Here is a 20,515-nt window from a genome sequence, read left to right on the forward strand (position 1 = left end):
CAGCATGGGAAGAAATCAAAGAATAAAGCACGAGAATACTGAAGGAAAATTCTGTCACAGATTTGTGGACTAAGAATGGATAACAAAAGTCACTTACTTTGTGTACAGTAAAGGCCAGTCCATCCTGGGGTACATTTGCACTCCCCATCATAGGCACTGCAGTAAGCTCCATTATGGCAGTTGCACGTGTGGATGCAGTTTGGTCCCCAGTGGGAAGGTGGGCAAGCTAAAGCAACCCAGAGCAATTAATTAATCTCAAATGACAAAGATCCTTGATACCTATGAATAAAGTTGCTTACATTCACATAAGAGCACTGGGGGTTTATTGTTTTTCTTTTAAATGCATTTTTTGGGCTGCTCTGTTCTGAGCAAATAGCCACAGATATTATTTTTTTTTTAAACTAAGGAATCATTTTACTCTAGATAAAAAGCGTTGAAAAAGATTAAATATGTGAAAGAAACCAATGATACATGCTTGGTACTCAGTAAGACACTCATACCAGCTTTCTCATACAGAAAGCCATGTAAGTTTCCTTTCTTAGTTTATTTTTTAATCTGCAAACAGTTCAACTAAGCACAGTTAAGGGGATAAGCCTTTTAAGCCTCAAAAGTGAAAGAGAACAAACAGAGAACTTTGAAACACATCTTATAGCCTATAGCTTTAGACCTAATGCTAAGCTTACTTCTTGTATTTCCAGTTAGATTCTAAATAATTGCCTAAATGTGGTGCATATAATCAGGATTGTACCTTAATCAAGTTAAGTCAGTTGCTTCCATGGGTCCATTAATCAATATAATATTTCTAAAAACCAAGTAAATATCTACAAAATGGAGATATTTTTCACTTACAATCATGTCGACACATTATGAGTGAGAATTTTACTGACTGCTTTGAAAATGTCACGGTGAATGAATTTGATACTGTGTCCGCTGCCATTAGAAAAGTGAAGTGGTTCCAAAACTCTAATTACTTTTCAAAGACAGCAAAAGATAATTTTCTTCATGTCAGAATATCATTAAGTGCAGAGGGTACTGTAAGAATAGCCCCTTTCTGTTGATAGGATTCACATCTTGAGGTTTTTATTTGTTTCTTTAGTGAAGAGATTGATAATTTTAAAATAGTTTTGTGGAAGTATTACATGAGAATTTCACAGGAGAGAAGAAACTGGTCAGACATGGAAGCCTTAGCTTTATTCCTGTGTAACTCCGTATTGTTGTGTACTGATTTGGTTGTCCAGAGACCTGCCTGAGAGCAATAAAAACTCTGGAATCCTTTAAATGTTTGTATAATGACTCATCTCTGTGTGGGCTGTATTTTTGCAAAGTGTTATCCTTGCCCCAATTTAATTTCATTAAGAAATAAACTAAGTTGTATTGGAAAAAAAAAAGTACTGTTTGTTTTTTGTTGTTTCCATTTCATTTATGCCTTATAATTATTTTTATTGTTGTTGTTTGAATCCAGGGGTCAACTAAGAAGGAACATAAATCACATACAGATGAAAGGTTAGAAGTTTCAAAAAGGTCGCTAGTTCCAAAAGAAATTAATGGAATCATTATTTTCCATGTGAACGAAAGGCCTTTATACAAAGCAAATAAACTTCCTCTGTTACGGTCCATGAGCACAGCCTCAATAGACGCTTCCATTCATATTGCTGGCACCATTTTCTTGTTATTGATTCAGTGAGTAAGTCCCTCCTCCTCCTAAATACCCCTATTCTGCTACTCTCCCAACTACCTACTTATTTTACCATAAAAACAGGGACCTTTGTTGCTACTGGCTTCCACAGAAATAGGCCCAAGATTTATTTTGGTATCATATTGAGTTGTGCATGCTAATCACTTTGCAGAATTTAGCAAGCAAAGTTTTTTTTCCAAACTGACCAGATGTTACATTGCACTGGTACAGACTCAGTCAAACCATGAATGATACAAACCAATGAGGCATGTTATTAGGAAATGCACCTCCCTGGAAACCCCAGCACAATGTCTTTTGAATTTTGACATATCAGGGTCTGGTACAGCTTCTTTTACTCATAAAAATGGGTTGACTGAAATTTTGGCATGCACATGTTTCAGACTGTATGGATTTTGGTACCTTATGGAATTGGATATGCTTCTTGTGAGGATTTTGCTTCAGATATTTCTTTCCTGTCATTAGTAATTTGCATAGACACAGCAAGGCATCTGGAGAATGCTTAATTATTTAATAAAATAACTCTATGAAACATAACAAAATTAGGGCCTAGCCCTTCTCCTTTTTAAGTCAGCACCAAAGTCTTCACTGAGTTTCACATATCAAGACAATACTCATCGAGTGAGCTAGAACACTAAAAATGTGTATCTGTGAAACATTAACAAAAGGAAGAAAGAGAAAAATCCATCAAAAAGTTATAAGCACTTAAAAAAAAATCAGTGAAAAAATTCTTAACAAAATGTTCAAATGTTTAACGGGAATAAGGATGGTCTTGCAGCCAGAGCACTAACTTTTATCTGAGAAAATCTTGGCTTTGTTCTGAGCTTTGCCAGTAGCTCTCTATGCAACTGTATTTCAGTGCCTCAGTTTCTTATTTGTAAAATAATGTCTCTGTTATTCATAAGACTGTCTGAGGATACAAGCCCTGGGATGTTCACAACGCTACTGTGATCAGACTTAATAATTACAGACAAGCAAACAACAGGTCAAGAACCCTCTCTGCCATGCAAGATTCATCAAATCACAAACTTCTTCATATTGGAAGAGACCTCTAGCATCACCTAGTCCAACACACAACTCAAAGGATCTTCAACAATGATAATTTCACAGCCTCTTCTGGGCTGAAGACTTCAGAGCCTTTCTGAGCAGTTGCTGTGCTTGTCCACTCTCACAGTAAGGATTTTTTTTCTTGTATGTAGTAACAGTCACCCTTGCTGCAACCTGTGAGCATTGCCTCTTGTCCCTCCACAGTGCACTTCTGAAACAAGTCTGATCCAGCTTCTCTACAACTCTTCTTTGGGCAGTGGAAGACTGCAAATTGATTCCCCCTGTCGTAGGCTCCAGCCCACTTGTTAGAAAAATCATAGTACAAATGTGTTTCTGATAGTGCCGATGAAATGCAGAGAAGTTTAGGATCTCTTCATTATATACCATGAAGTCCTCATTTCTCACTTAGACAGTGTTTCTTTACCAAAAATTAGAGAATTTAAATAGCCAAACCTTAATTAATTGTTTTAAAAATAAAGGAGAAAAAGCTGATACTTACGCTGAGAGCAGTCACTACCAATCCAGCCAGGATAACACTGACAGGATCTATCAATAGGATTACACGTTCCATTATTGGTGCAGGTGCATATTCCGATGCAGTTCTTGCCAAATCTGCCACTGGGACATACTGAGAACATGTTGTCAGAATTAGAACTCCTTAGTAATCAGAACAAGGTTGTATTTTCCTTATCTCAAGAGAAAGCAACAGCTATTTGGATCAAGAAATGTATTGCTTAGTATAATGTTAAAGTAAGGCATTATAAATTCTAATAAGCCCATTACACATACTCATTATACAAATAATACAAATAAGAATACAGTGGGTTTCAGACTTAAGGATCAAATGTTCAAGCAGCTTAAACCTGCTTAAGGTTCCTAATTTACAAACTGCACTTGCTACAACAGAAACTGCATTTGGTTTTCTAGTTTCCAAGTGATGGAATGAAAATTATTACAGTGCTTGGTCTCTGCATCCCATAGAGTCTTTATTAGAACTTGTACCTTCATTACAGAGGGCTCCTGTAAATCCAGGTAAGCAGTCACATAAACCAGTAATATGGTGGCAGGGACCACTGCTGTGTACACACTGGGGGCATGTCTGGCTGCAGCGGTGTCCGTAAAACCCAGGGGAACAAACTGGAATCAGAAAGAACAAACTGTCATTGCTTCCTGCACTTTCTATACACCCCTGAACTACTCTTCGGTGCACTTGTTCCTGACTTTGAATTAGCTCTACTTTCTAAAGACACAAAAGTTGTAATGGTGGTTGTTACTATTCATACAGTTCAATGCTTTACACTCACGAAAGGATATTTGCTTGTCTTCCTCAAGGGTTTACTATATTCTAGTTAGTAATGACTTGATATTCTATTACTTGTCAGGCCATCCTGTACTTGGGTTATGTTTGAAATCCATATATACTTTATATATTATACATATTTGGCTATACATTATATGTCCTCTACAACATGAACATCCTTTAAAGCATATTTGAAGAAAAGTAATTAAAAAAAATAAGAGTGGATAGTTTTATCTGTAGATGAGTAGAGTCATCTTAGACCTTGATTTCTTACGTGTTTCCTAACTTGGAACGCAAATAGCCATTACTTCACTGAGAAAAATGTACAGATATTTTCCAGTCATCCTCGCATTCAGGTACTCACTGTATTCATTACATGGTACAGACAGCTACACATTACCTAACTTTTAGAGAACCTGAGACCAGAAATACAGAGTCACCCATTTAATTCTTATGCTAAAGGCACTAGTTTCTTAGAAAAAAGAAAAAAAGGCGGAGAGGGGGGCAGGGAGGAGGCTGTCGCATAAAATCTCCTTCTTTGTTGCTCTAATCCCTTTTGGCATTTATTTCCTCATAAACTAGAATATTAGGTAAGGCATCAAGAGAATACCTGTTGCACGGCAGCAATTAGCACTGACAAAAACTAACTTGGAATCTTTTCAATATTTTAATTTCATTCAAGATTTAGTTTTGTAATTGTACATTTGATACAAGTTATGTGGCCAGATCTTTCTAGAGAGATTAACTTTTCCAAGTGAAACAGTGCCAAAAGGTCTTCCTGTTTACTGAAAAGGCACTTTCTGACTGGGATCCAAATTATTCGTATGACCTTTGTCTTCCCACCCTCCAGACCATGCACCAGAGAAAAGCTCTGAGAGCCACTGGACTGGAAGCCTCTTGTCCAGGTTATAGGCACAGTTCCAAAACACAGGGAACATTTTTACACGTAGTGTTACACTTAGTCTGCCTTTGGATTAACTGATTAACTGCAAGGCCTTTAGAGATTAGATAGTGAGAATAATTAGTGCACTTAGTTAGAAATGCTTAAGGAATACTAATGCCACACTAATGTGGGATTTAGTAGTGCCATAGGCAGTCACATTCTTCAGCTTGAAATCTTGCCATTCCTGGACTGTTAGGACTTCATCCTCCTCTGGTCCTCCTTCTACCTTCGAGTAATCATTGCATGTCGTCTCCTGCCTTTTAAGTCTCTTTTGGAGGACCTAGTAGCACCTCCGCGTGGCTTTACTCTACCTGCTTCTTGACCCTGTTTCTGGGAGACCTCCTCTAAGACTACTTAAGAGACAGGGCTGCTTTCCACGTGCAGAGGACTTAAATTGCTCTTCTCTGCACACCTTTCCCTCACAGCTTCAACAATTCAAACTGAAGACATCTAGGCTGCTGGCAAACTGTGACAAATCTTCTTGGGAGGGTAGATATTTTGCAGTTCATCTGTATCTCTATTGTTGTAACATTTAAATTTTACAGAGACAAATTTTTCAAATGCAACTATGGGTAACTGTGATACCTTCTACTTACTGTGAGGCCTGGTCCCACTGGCCATTGTTTGCTGCTTCAAAATAAGTGTTAAAAAAAAGCAATAATTAAGTCAATGTTTCCTTCCAGACTCAATGGGAAGCTAAGGTTTCTAGCTTCTGAAACTCTTGCATGTTTTATTTGCCTATTAAAAAATTAATGCTTGTCAATCACGTTTGGAAATGCTTACCTTTAGAATGGAATCCCCTACTAAATTTGTTTCTTAGAAAGTCATGTGCATAATGATGTCATGGAACAGGCAGTGAGTAAAACTAAAGTTGTAGCATAACACATAGAGCACTACTAGTTGGAAATATTTGTTAATTTCCGATAACACTCATTTCTGTATATTCATAAATTTTGACTAAATGTCCTATCAAGGAGTGCTTCATAGTACTTCATACTACAATTAACAAAGAATTATGGTATTATATGTATTCCAAGTAAGGGAGGGAGAAACAGAGATTTTAAAGCATTTATTTCATCCTTACTTCTCTGACAGGTGGTGCCTCTGTATCCTGGCGCACACTCACAGATTCCATCATCTGGAGAGCAGGATGCTCCATTTTTGCAGTAACAAGACAACGAGCAATTTGGGCCCCACTGTCCCTCAGCACACACACTGTCACAGTGAATGCCTGCAACCATAAATAAACAAAACTGTCAGTCTTTGTAAAGAACTCTTATGCGTAGTTAGTTTAAACCTTTGGTCCTCAGAGGACTCATTTTTAAAACACAGCTCACAAAACCTGTTTATGAAAATACTGCTATCATCAGGAAAATAGAACAAGAACAAGGTAAACTTGCAACTCTGCTCCTGCCTTCTGCCTTCCCCCAGAACAGTGAATTTATTTCATATTTCGGTTTTGATGAGATGTGCGTAAGGGCTGATCCTGAGTTCTGTAACAGGAAAGTACTTTTTCAGATTTACATGGAACATAAGAGCTCCATGGAATGCCACCTCCAGGCTACCTGCCTGCCAATACTTCAAGATCTACCAGGTCTTTATACATATAAAAATTTTAAAAGGTCTTTTATTCCTCTCACTTTCACCACTGGTATCCATAAAGAGAATCAAAAGCAGAAAGTAATTCAAATGCAGCAAAATAATGGCTTTTTCTTTCTCCATAACGGCTTTTCCAAAACAGCAAAAGCTTATTTTCGAATTTTATGTTAGGGAAACGCATGACAAAAGGTATTGCAGAAAGTTTTCCTTCTGAATGTAAAAATTCTTAAGGTCTGACATAATTTTGTGTAATAATGGGGTGCAGGGCTGAATGATTTCTAATTAGTGGTGAGCTGATTACTGCTAAGCCTCATACCAAATGGAAAAATGTAGCGCACACAAAGGGTTTCCGAACACACCATGTGAGCATTCCAAAATGCTTAGCTGCAACAGTGTTAAGGATGCTGGTCAGTCAGTGCTTTGTCTAACCATTTTTGGCATAAAATTGATTATAAAGTGGCCACAGCCTAAACCCCTATACATAAATCATTATACAAACTACTAATTGTAATCATCCAATAATAGGATGGTTTTCTTTTTCTTTGCAATGCGGCAACATTAAATATAACTTTCCTGTTTGTTTTTTCCACTATCTGCTTTTAAAAAGCACACTGCATGTTAAATGCCAGCAGGCACCACTGTGGAACTCAGACCGTATTGTGTCTACAGTACTTTGCATTAACAATTAAGTATTATTGTAGCTCCTCTACTGAATGAAGCCCTTCGCTAAGGGAAAAGTGGACTGAGTCCAACCACAAGCATGTCTTGCTTTGTAAGTATTTCCAGCAAAATACGCCACAGGTTCACTGGCTGCCAGAGTCCTAAAAAAGCAAAACAGTCTCACATGTGACAAGAAAAAATCTTTTAACTTTGAAGAACAAAACCTACTGTTCCTAACAATACTGAAAAATAATTACACTGTTTACTGATAGACCAGACTCTGAAGTGATTCCGCAACCCCCACAGCATGTGCCTTGTAAAGCTGCCTGTATCCAAAGACTAACTCTCTAATTAGAGGAAAGGTGAACCTCCAGACTCTCAAATTGTTTGTTTCTCTGCAAGAAAATCAACAGATTGAATAATCAAATATGTGGTTCAACAGATTTCATCAACTAACTCCAGCAAGAGAGAAAACACTTGCCTTTTAGAATCCAGGTGCTAACCAGCAGAAGTACATTGGCCATCTGAAACCCCTAATGATTCAATGATCCTTGGTTAATACTGACCTAAACCAAATATATTGGGAAAAAATGAAAGGCTTATATATATCATTACTTTTTCATTGCATAGGCAATGTCGTTCTCCTTTCTTACTCTGCATTTGAGAGGCAGTGTAGACTTGCTTCTCAGTAACCCCGGTCACTTTTTCATTAACTCCCTATTTGCGGATAAAGAGTTAGAAGAGAGTGGTTTGATTTTGAGAGATGGAGATGCACGTGAGCAGGATGAGATCACAGCATTTTTTTTAAGAAACAAGACCACTTATTTCAGATGTGCAAGTTGGTCTGCTTAAGGTCCCCAAATTTGAGAACCTGGGTTTATAACTCTGTGCAAGCACAAGCAGACACATACAGAATATTTAAGAATTGAGCCTGGCATTCTGTTCACATGAGTGTTATCTGTCATATCATACATAGCTTCACTCAGTGAGCCCTGCTAGAGAAAAGACATTTTTCACAGAGTCTTAACGGGTTTCAGTGGTGCTCAGTATACAATGGTCACTATTAACAAGTCAGCGGTTGCCAAGAGTTACCATAGTGCATTATCTGAGATTATGTAGACCAGTGACATACAATAACACCAGGCTCAATTATATCGTCTTGATCTGTGCACAGAGGATGCTTTATGACAGCATGGTGTCAAAGGGTGATACTGGGCACACTGGGATAGAAAAGACAATGGGCCCCATGCTGCATAGAGCCACGATACTTAAAATAGCCAACAACTACCATTAAAAATGAAAAAAGAAAAAGTTCCTCCAGTACACATCAGTGAAAATTATCCATTAGGGGAACTGAAAAAAATATATTTTCTTTCCCACTTTCACCCTTTATGAGGAGGTAGTCAGGTGAAGAAGGATATCCCTCTACTTAGCAAAGAAACAGTGTATTCTAAATATCCCTGAATAATAATTATGACAATTTAACATACAGAAAGAGTGCTGAATATTACTGCTGTTTCACTATAAAAGGGATTTTATTATATTCACTATTGATCATAGGCAAAATCAATCTCACTCCTGTGAGTGTCAAGAATGAATGTAGCAAAGCAGAAATAGTAATTCGTTTAGTGATTTATTGCACCTCTACTTATAAAAATGTTTTAAATCTCACTCACTCACTGTTATTTAGATAAGATCACAAGGCACTTAAAAATGCAAAACTGAGTTTCACATCTTACAGCTGTAATAATCAAATATGTGTATTTTTCAGAAAGAATAGGTTAGAAATATTAAAAGGATTAAAAAATAATAAAGAAAATAATCCAGACTCTGATGCTTTATAAGAAATTTCAGCAAAGAAAGCTGTGGTTTTATAGAAAAGCTAGAAATTATTGAGGAAAAAGAAACATTTTTACTAGAACATACAAAGCAAGATTAGACTCAGCTTTTACAACAACGGTATCAACAGTGTACTGGCTTATGAGTGCCACAATTTCTATTGAGTATTAACCTCTTATGCATAAAATTGTTTTTTATAAGTTTTCATGTTGATTTTGATACTGATAAGGATATCTGCAAGGAAATGTTTTTGCCAGAGTTATGGACAAAGAGCTCTTTGATGGCCTTCACAAGTTGCTAGGCAATAGCTGAATGGTCATGATAAACTTCAGCTAAGCTGCTCTGAAGAAATGCTCGTGCATTTAATGCCCAGTGCTTTATGCTGGGGGCCTCACATCTAAATCAGCATTCCCCTAGCATTCGTAATTGCATGAATGAAGTAAATAATTCTTTAGGGATACCAGTGTTTCTGCCCATGCTAGCAGAGTGTTTACATACTCCCTATGCTATATTTTTAAGTTCAGACTGAATGATCCATCGAAGTCAGATCAACGGAGCGCTAATTTGTTTTAGCACTCGAAGGGGAAAAAAAAATCTACCAATTATTTCTTACGATCTTCCCAGGCAAATTTGTTATTGGACTAAGTGCTATTTTCCAGCTTGTTACGTTCCCATTAGTCTGATAAAAAGTTATCCAGGCTTTAAAAAGCATTATTTTTTTCATAAAGAATGTGCATTTGCTGTACAATTTATCTTCACACACATGGAACTTTCCAGTATAGTCTCTCAGAATTATAACTTATTTTCCCATATGTGAGAGCTGAACTGGATATACAGCAGCGTAAACAAGAGAAGGACCAAGCCCTCAAAACTTGGGAAAATCTTGGTGTCATTGAAGCTAATGATACATTTCCATTATGGTCCAAGATCTCAGCCTTCATATCTGAGAGAAACAAACACAAATTGCTTCTGTTCAAGGAATTTAAGACTTCTGATGGTGACAATTGCTTGTCTACTTCTCTGTCAAATGATGGATGAGCAGCCCGAAGAAAGGGGAGAAACAGCACAGGGAAGTGGTGAAAAACTTCACAGTCATTATTTAGAAGTACCTTAATTGTCTTTAAGGGGAGAGAAGTACCTTGCTCCCTAGCTGAAGATAGCCAGAAGACTAAATAAAGGTGTCCCAAATTAAGGAGATAATGAAAGGATCAAAGATTTTTCTCCAGAAGTTCAGACTGCTGTTTCTTCACTGTGGCAGCAGGAGTTTGTGACTGGAAGGTTTGGTAGGAAGCTAGCTACAAAAGCTTGTCAACAAAACCAGCACTGTATCAGAGTCTGAAGGCAAACATCAGTATCTGCAAATTTTAGTGGAAGAATCACTTTTGAGATACCTCTGGTATCTTTCTGAAGGCCATACTGTTCCTACATACTGTCATCCACTCCAGTGGTGCTCTTCTTTTCATCTACCACATTTTACGTAGCCAGAAGAAAATCACAGAATCGTAGAATGGTTTAGGTTGGAAGGGACCCTGAAAATCATCTAGTTCCAACCCCCCTGCCATGAGTAGGGACATCTCCCGTTTGACCAGGTTGCTCAAAGCCCCATCGAACCTGGCTTTAAACACCTCCAGGGATGGAGCTTCCACAACCTCTCTGGGCAACCTGTTCCAGTGCCGTACTACCCTCAAAGTGAAAAACTTCTTCCTAATATCTAATCTAAATCTACCTTCTTCCAGTTTGAAGCCATTACCCCTCATCCTCTCACTACATGCCCTTGTGAAAATAAATGTACTTAACATCCTGATTTAAAGTTCTTCTTCTGAAAGAGTGGTATTTCTTTCACGTAAAGACCCACTGCAACGCATACGCAATAGAGATACAGACACAGTGAATTCCAGATGCACAGCAGACCACGCCTCTAACTGAAGAATTCGTCTCCCTAAGCTGTTTATCATGACACAGTGCCCACATACAATTTCATTTGTGGCATACTGAATATTCATCACCATGGGACCTTGTGCTTCAGGACTGCAGGGGAAATCAGCCAAGGTGGAGGGAAACCCACTTTCTTGCAAGAGGTTCTTGGCTTGGGTGCACTGGAGCACCAGCACCATACACGCCGTTCCAGCAGCAGCTCGTTTCTCAGTCTTAAGGTGGGGGAGACCCATGAGAGTACTATTTTATGTCTTTTTTTTTTTTTTTCCATGTAAGAGGGGGAAAAAATGTGTACATATTAAAAGCTAAGGAGCAAGGGACAGTTCTAGTTCATACTTCCCAGAGAACCTGGTTGTTTGCATCAGTGGGGTGGGTGTAAGATGACAGTCCTCCCTGTTATAATCCAGCAACAAATGTGCCTCTTGGAAATAATGTCAGGAGCACATGCAAAGACACAACACTTTCTCACAGAAACAACACATCTGGTGATGGGCAGTCTGACTAGCATTGGCAGGTGTCCGGCACAGCAAAAAGTCACCAACACCCTATCTGCTTTAGCATATGGATGAATACTATACACGCTGGTAAAATGTAGGCTGATATTACTGCATCTGTCTTTTCCATAAACCAATGCTATTGTTTTGGTACAGATAGCAGACTGGTGGTATTTCATAATCCCTGGCACCACATAGCCTTTAAATTGATTTTAAAAATAACAAATGTTGTATCAGTATGACATGACATTTCTTCACAAACAGAAAAGGTCCAGCAGAACTACACCCCAGAAAGCACAACAGTAATGTGTTACCAGTAATACCCACATTACTGTCTTACAGGAATAAACAAACTGTCTGGGGAAAAACCTTTGCCCTTTTTACAATGCTTTAATGCAAAAAAGTCAGTTTGCCAGAATATGAATTCTCTAATCTTCTGGATTTGGAAAAATTGTCTTTTGACAGCTGCTTGCAGAACAGATAATATTAAGGGATTAAATTAACAGTTACTGTGGTGCTTGCTGGATTGTGGTCACTGAGAGAAGCGGCAGAGGTAGCTTTTTAATGGGAGTTAACTTAAAGTTTTGGTTTAAATTATTAGGAGAATTTATTATCATTACCTATTGGGAGAGTACATTTGCTGCATCTTCTGCTTTCTATTTTAATAGTTCTTACTCTTTTCCACTGTCTAGCTATTGCGCTCCCTCCAAATGAAGGAAAGTTATTTATAAGATACAGTGAAAATGTCAAGGGACAAGAGCGTTTGGGGCAGACATCATCCTCCGCGTGGGTGGATGTTTCTCATTTGTACCATCCTGTCATGTGGCTCCTGGAACGTGATGGAATGGTGAGATTGCCAGGAAAAACACATCCCCCTTAACTCTTGCTTTTCTAAGCAGAATTAAGTTGTTGTCTTACTAACCAAGGGAGCACTTGGTGTAAACTACAGATAGGATAGGATTTCTAACCTTTGTTTAGGATGAAAAAATCTGTATCCTCCTAGGCAACAGAGCCTAAATTAAAAACAGAAACCCTAAGTTTAAACAGAATCTAATTAAAAACAATTTTAATTATTTCTTGAGTTTTATAACAGCTCAAGACAATGCAATAGTCAATAACTGAACTGTCACTTTTGTTCATAACTAGGACCTAAGATAATGCATTGGGCACATTCAAAAATAAACAAAAAAAAAACCCTACTTAAAACCCCTAAACCCTATAGCATCTTATTGTTGACTTAATGCTCAGCTGCAGCTATATCTTGAGAGTAAAGCAAAGGGTAGCGTATTAGCTAGGCTGCCCTTCAGTACATGACAATACCAGTTGTCCCCACTTCAGCAGCTCGGAGCTCCCTCACTACCCAAGGGAGCATGCACCATACCAGGCCAGCTACTTCCCACTCCACAGGCGGCGTGTTTCCTGCTCCTCAGCATTATGGTACAACTGTGTCATCCAGCAAGGGAAAAATCTTCCACCCTTCATTTATTTCTGCAAAGTTATATAAACTATTACCTCTGTTGAAATTCCCTGGGGAAAGCATAGACAAGAAGCTCTGTTCACAGGGCTGAGAAAAGTATTAAATTTAAAGTATCTTTTTGGAAACTTTACGTAATTCTGGTGGCATCAAAACAGTTGGGGAAGTTCACCTTGGATTCATCAATTTATTCGTGTTGAAAAAGATAAAGAGAGTCACAAGTTCACTCTTTTAAACTTCTTCAAACTTCTTCTTCATTTTTAACGCTACCATCCTAATGGTTTTTAAACAACTAAATCCTCTGTTTGGGTTAGATGATCATTAGACTGATCCAAAATCAGTTTCTCCCACTCTTTGGGTTTTTTTTGGTAGGTAATACTGACCACCAAAAACTAGTAAGTCTGACAGTTACTTTAACAAATCTAACAGAAAAAAAATCTAAGCTATTATAACATAATTTCTTGCATTTTAGTACCTTCATATATTTTCATAAATCCTCCATCTGCTTCTCCACCTATTATGCATACAAATATGTATACAACCTCCCTTCTTAATCCTACAATCTAATGCTATCTCTGCAATGTAACATTACAGTACAGCTATTTGAGAACCTGTTTCTAAAGTATTCTCTCCCTTTTTTAATCATTCTAAATATAAGTATCTACACAAAGACCAGATTCCTCATGGGTATTGCTCTGACATGTGAAGTGTGGGAGGAGGATTTTTCCAGACACTGAGTATAAAGCAAACTATGCCGTTTATGTCATATTGTGCGTCTAGACATCACGAACATGTTGAAACTAGTCTGTTATACACACTGTTGTGATGGCATCATCCAGGGACACATACTCAGTTTTATCTATAATCACACGTGAAGTGTCTATCTAGGGAAATCTTTTTCCTTTCTAAATATGAAGACGAAATAAGATTTCACTAAAGGCAAAATACTGTCTCCTTTTCAATACCTGAGTTCAACCACAGTCAAAGTTTGTGCTACGCCTGAAGGCTTTGTCACATCCCAGGTTAGTTATATCGCACTGGCTGGGTAACTTTTTATAACCTTTTATAAAAAGTTGCTAGATCTTTAGTATGGCCTTTCAAAACTCTCTCTTTTAATCTGGCTTCGTTCATTAACACACTTCTGGTTTCTGATGATTTGCCTCAGTTTTAGAACACTCACAGGATGTACTTTGAGCAGTACATCTGGAACTTGTGAACAGCTCTAACTGCCTACACCAGTTGCTCAAGATCAGCAACTGTTCGCATTTTTTTAATATGGGTATTCTCTGCTTAATACATTTATTAATTTAAGAAAACATATTTTGAGCAGATCCAAATATAAGTTGGAGAAAGTCTGTCAAAACACGCAAACACAATTACCTGAAACTACCTGAAAGTAAGAACAGTCACCGAAGGCCATTAACATCATAACAACACAAACACAAACTAGTGCCTCACAAAATAGTAATAGATGGCATAATGCTAATAGTATTTTTTGATAATTCACTCAAATAACTTTTATTAGTTTTGCATTCTTGTGGTAGTCATTTCCCAGAGATACCTGCATGGCTGATGGTAAGTCACACTGCAGCTTGGGGGAAGAAAATAAAACCAACAAACTCCTGACTCAGTGAGGTCAGTACTGGCCCCGCAAGCCTCTCTCTTTCATACTGAAAAGGGCCACAATGGGGAGACCCAATGTTGAGACACCTTCTCAAAGAACTTGGCAGAAGCTTAATAGACAGGCAAATTGCACAAATAAGAAATGGGTTTGGTCTTCCACAGCAAAGCAGGAGCCCTTCCTGCCCACGTCTGTATCCGCTACAGATTTCCACTTCATACCCCCCAATAATCATAAAAGTCATCTTCATCTGAACAGAAAGTAGAAAAAACACCAGGTAAGCTGTCACCAACTGCAACTAATCAACCTGAACTGCAGACATGGAGTATTATGTACTTCAAACAAAATGCCTGTGATCCATCTACAGAGCTAGGGGAAAAAAAAGCATTTAAAAATGAAATTTTGTGAGAAAAATCAGTAAAGATGGTTTCTGAGGAAGTCATAAGCTCTACACAAACTTTCATGAGCACAATGATTTGCTAAATGTGAAATAACTGATTTGCTGCAGATTGTCTGCTCACCTCCATCTACTATGTCTGGAAGCACCAGAGAAAAAAAAAGAAAACAATTATATCATGAACCTGCAAGTCAATTAGGAAAAATATTAACTTATAAATGAGTAAGCGGATAATAAATAGTACTGGGTTATATCTGAAATCACAAAAAACCCACCCTCCTTTATTTTCGCATCAGAAACAGGCTTTGTTCATTTAAAGTGTGCTTTTCATGCTGGTTTCTCATTATTAAGTGGAAAGAGTCCTTGCAGATGGGTGACGTGAAATTTGACCCTTGCAACACTACAGTAACACTGTGAGACACGAAGTCCAGAACACTCCGAGAGGGGCAAACTTAGTGTCAATAGATGCTTACTGAAGATGGAAGAGTTTTCCCAAGACTTAGAGCTTAGAAATCTACGTGAAAACTAAAACTACCTCCTATAGATAAAGGGAATATTTCACAATAGCTTGCCCTTCTGCATAGTTTCATCATGTTTTCTTGCTTTCCACAAATAAGGGAGTGTAACAACAGTGTCAAACACATTTTTTTTTATGAATAATTAAATATATATCATTCTTAGAACCACAATGAACACGCTGGAGAACCTTGGTGAAAAAAAGTGCAACAATTTTCATTCAAAATATGTGCGGAGAAATTTAATTTTTTTCAAAAGCTTGAGAAACTCAAATGGCAGCACAGCTTCTGCATGGTTTATCCTCTTTTTGGCTGCCTGAGCAAAGCTTTCTGAGTTCCTGGATGTGATGCTTTACCTAACAAAGCTGCCAGCACAAGCTTGAGTATTTACACTTATTCACCACTTTCATAAGGAATGACACTGTGGAGGCGCCGAAGTTTTAAGATTTGCCCTTCTATCCCAGTTTTCTGTTGATCCCACGCTCGACAAAGTTTCCATGCCTGTGAATCACAGAAGGGATTCTCCTTCCAACCCCATATACTCCTCCTCCACCCACAAAACCGAAAGGCAAGACCAAGTCCCACCATAGTGGAAACCTTCATTGTCCTTCATGACAGTCTCTTTTGTACCTGACCATCCTGGTAGACAGCGACAGTAACCCGTGGTGGGATGACAACCGTCCGCGTGGCTGCAGTCACAGCGTTCAGCACAATCCATACCATATGTGCCGTCCTGTGGCAACAACAGAAAAAAAAACAAACAACCCAGAGATGACGACAACTGGGAGTTAGAGGAGAACAAGTTCTGGTCAGTTGTGCCTCAAAAAGCAACCACAGATGTCTCCTGAATCTGTAATCTGCTTTCCTAATATAAAATGCTTCTGGATTTTGGAACATTTTAGGGTCCTACTTTTTCATTCTTTCATTTAAGAGGGGAAGATAAAGAATTAATTACCTTCTCTTGAAAATTCCTGGACTAATGCACCTGGAGACAGCGATTCAGAACACAGAAACCTACACTGGCAGAGGCTGCAATGAAAACTTTCTTGTACTGTCCCTCTAATTTCCCTGACAGCTGAGTTCCTACTCCAGGACCTGGGGGTCCCTCAATGTGAAAGCAATTCATTCTCCTTTCTGACTCAGACCCTGAGTTCTCTACGTATTGGTCAAAAAGGATACCACATCAAGCTGCTATTTCTAAAAAAGAGTAGTAAAACAATAAATTAAAATATACCTTCAGCGTGCAGTCTATTGCATAAGCAATTCAAACTGAATCACTTTCTTTTGATTAAAAATCCTCCCCTCTGCACTACAGCACATACTGTGTTAAAAAGAGAAGCTCTTTGGCTATGAGACAGTACACAAAACAAAATTATTTTTTGGCTATGCAACACTTTTTGAACTAACAAGAGACATTAAAGTTACAAGTTGAATACCCCTCTTGGCGTTTTCAGCTGTGCCAAAAGAGCACACCAGATTTTTATGGAACTACATCTAAACATTGGAATTTGAGTTTTTTGCTTCTTCTGTACAAGGTGGCATGTACATTTGGGGGTAATTCCAAGTCCAAAATCAATCTGAGAAACTGAAAAGGGGAAAATCTTTACAACTGCATCTCAAAACAAGGCAAAGTACAACAGCAAATTGATCTTACAGAAAAAGTGTCAAAACCAAATTAAGAAACATGGAAAACAGCCAGTATAATTTAAGGTAATAATTCTGGGGTTACCCAGAGCAAAAGCAAAAAAGGAAAAAACATATCAGGTTTTAAACCAAATAATTTAAAATTGAGGCTAAAAGTTGTCTCAGTCATATTAAAAATCAGAATAAAATCTATATTAAAATTCATCTGCTGTTCTTTGATATTCATGTCTACATTTCTACCAAGTTCCACAGGATTTAGCTATTCAATTCTCAGTCTTTCAAGTCTAAAGTAGAACAAAATCTTACATTACTTGACTATAAGGAGCCTTTTGCTCATCTCAACAATACTTTTTAATATAGAGAAAAATAAAAGATTAAGCATTTCCTTTGTATATAATCAGATATGGAAAGAAAGGAAATCCTCAGATATGTTGTTGAAAAGTGGTATTTTGAGTCTGCTACGTATTTGGACTGAAGTCCAAACTTCAGATTAATCTTGAATAACGATCTGGGCAGTGATACTAATTTTCTGAAGTTATTGAAACAAATTGAAATACATTGATTTAAATAAACTCTCTGCTCAAACAAGAAAAAAAAAATCAGACAACACTGGACACATTTGAATTAGTCTTCTGTTTATTCTCCTGCTCTGGAATTTTGAGGCAGAATACGCCTTTGAAATATGTAAATGCTTATGGACATCATTTGACAGAGAGAGAGAGATAGCAAGACAATGTGTATGGGCATGCTAAATTATCTGATACAGAAATGCTTTTAAGCATTATTTTGCTAAATTTGGAACAGCGAAGCAAATGCCATGAAACAATACCTATCTTTTTTAATAAGTTGGTTTTGGAAGAGCTAATGGAGCTTGGGAGATCTCATCATCCTTCAGAATCAGACACTAAGTGATAAACAAAGCTGCTTGAGACAAAAGAAAAATTAGTCTTCTGATGGAGATGCATGGTTGGAAAGACTGCATAAACGTGCACAGATGGTACCCTAGTCAGCTTTTCAGAATATTTTAGGATTTGTTTGCCACTTTAATGACTATAAGAGTGTATGATATACCTCATCTTAAAACCAAAAACAATCCCCCAAAAAATAATTTCTGAGTATTGTGAGAGCAGAATTTTTCATTCAAAACAAAGGTGTGGTTTCCAGTCTTATGTTGTAGTTCAGCTACTCCTATCATGTTACTACTCAATAGAGCTAGTCCAAACTGACAGAAGCTTGAATGTGCTACGGGAGGGGAATTTACAAGGTTTATGTTCAGTTCAGGTGATTCCTCTACGATTTTATTAAACCAACAACCTGCTATGCAGATAGCATTGCAAAAGTGAAGGAAAGACAGTGTAGAAGAAAAGGAGAGAAGCTTATTTAAAAAATTAAGTTTCTTAAAAATTTCCCAGAAAATTTAAGTCCATCATTGGAAAATATGGACTCTGGAAAACCCTATTTTTCAAAATATTTAAATTTTTTTTTGGTGTATGAAATGCAACTGAAACCAAACAGTTACAAAATAAACCAATTAACTTTTGAATTTTACCATTTTTAAAATTTTGAAATTATACATTTGTATGGCTTCCCCAAACTACAGATTACAAGGTGACAGAACTTAAGCGGAGCATGCCTTTGTCAACACAACAATTTCTAATTTTGCAGTTCTCAAGTCTGGGAGATAGTGGAAGTCAGAGCCCCAGCAGAAAGGCAAAGACCTGTCATGAGACTGGGTAGTAAGAGTGCCTTCTCATGCCTGACTGAGAAGGAATGAAAGTTCTTCATTCATACTGTAGCATAGATATAAGCTATTTTCATTAAAATTATGTTGTTTGATGTGGAATATATTTTTGGTACATTTTTTCTCTCGTCATTGTTACTTAAAGTAGTTTAACAGAAGTAGTTTGGATAGCATTTGATGCTGTGTTTTTCAACAAATTCTAAAGGAGCTGGTGAAAACTTTGAGGTCCAACTTTAAAGTGTGAAAGCAGAAAAAGTGTTCATGTGTGGATCTTCATTTTGTGTAGTCATTTTCTGTGTGCTTTGATGTGCTGTGCAGCGGAGTTCTTCCAGAAGAATTGGTGGTGCACGTCCCTGATCTTGAACCCAGCTGTACATGGGCTACCAGGTGCACTGCTCCTTAGGGACTAATCCCCATGAAGTCACAATGACAGGAGCATCCCCCTGCCCATTATTATTCTACAGTGCAAAAATTCAGTGAAATTATTGAACTACCTGGCAAGGGAGTTCGCATTTTTCTCCTCTCCAGCCCGGGGCACAGGTACAGGTTCCATCCAGAGCATTGCAAGCCCCTCCGTTAAGACACTGGCAAGTTAAGTTACAGCCAAGTCCCCAGGTACCGCTGGGACAATTTATTGAGCAATCTACACCATGCCAACCTGCCAAAAAAAAAGAATTAAAGTGACAAATTAATCAGGTTTCCCCCCATTCCTCTCTGAGCACACGTTTCCCTGCGCCTAACGTGGCATCTCTCTGAGATGCACAATACCAGGGTAACATTAACTGCAGGCTACTATCAGCAGTTTCAGCTGAGGACTTGTCCAGGTTTGAACAAAGGTGCTCAAGGGCACCTTGTAACATCTGTGCACAGCACACATTTGCAGACGGGTGCCAACATACAAAAGCAATTGATGGGAGATCTGAAATGAAAACAGAGACACCTTGAAATTTCTCTGAAAAGCACTAAACTATACTGAAAGTTTTAAGGTGTAGCCTGAAAAAAATTAGAAATATTTTCCCTAGACTTAAGCTGCTGCATTCATAATTCTTCCACCAGTGTTCAATACAGACAGTTCTGCAATATAGTTTTAACAGAAATCTTGGACACAAAAGAAAGAGAAAACATAAAAGTAGTGCATAAGTTGGATTTCTTCAAGGATACATAGAAGACATTTTAGATTATTTCTGTACTTCTCTCTAAATCCATAAAAGAATGTAATGGAAAATGGTTCTAAAAGGCAGCATTCACCACTGATTATGCCTGATAGCAAAGATCTGCAGACTGCACACTGGAATGTGCGGAATGGATGGAAATGTAAATAGATTTTTAAAAATGTGATCATCTATTGGATACAAGAGAAACAACGTGAGCCAGTCATACGTTACCATCAGCAATGACACAAGCCAAGTTTCTAATTTTGTATCTATCTTGTGTACAGTAAGCAAAGGGAAAAATAATTCTGCACTGAACCTAATCAATAGACTATGCAAAACACATGTATTGAAACAAAGCTGCCTCGTGTCCTGGATTGATAACTTCGAATTTAAGGGTCATTTAAGGAAAAAATGTTATACTATACTAGCTCGAAAACTGAGACACTTTCTTTCAAGTGT

At 37.8% G+C, this 20,515-nt stretch overlaps 1 protein-coding gene across 2 annotated transcripts in view; it reads right to left on the bottom strand.

Moving 5' to 3' along the window:
- Positions 1–20,515, bottom strand: part of MEGF10 (multiple EGF-like-domains 10) — a 78,092-nt gene that overhangs the window by 12,390 nt on the left and 45,187 nt on the right. For both annotated transcript variants that reach the window (XM_009889705.1, XM_009889706.1), the window contains exons 11-16: positions 19,397–19,560; positions 16,148–16,250; positions 6,068–6,214; positions 3,743–3,877; positions 3,240–3,368; positions 98–226 (exon numbers count right to left, since the gene is read on the bottom strand). In XM_009889705.1, coding sequence (XP_009888007.1) covers positions 98–226; positions 3,240–3,368; positions 3,743–3,877; positions 6,068–6,214; positions 16,148–16,250; positions 19,397–19,560 — 807 coding nt within the window. The remainder of the gene's footprint in view (positions 1–97; positions 227–3,239; positions 3,369–3,742; positions 3,878–6,067; positions 6,215–16,147; positions 16,251–19,396; positions 19,561–20,515) is intronic.

Source organism: Charadrius vociferus, unplaced genomic scaffold (assembly GCF_000708025.1).
Source record: "Charadrius vociferus isolate BGI_N301 unplaced genomic scaffold, ASM70802v2 scaffold377, whole genome shotgun sequence".
Lineage (NCBI taxonomy): Eukaryota > Metazoa > Chordata > Aves > Charadriiformes > Charadriidae > Charadrius > Charadrius vociferus.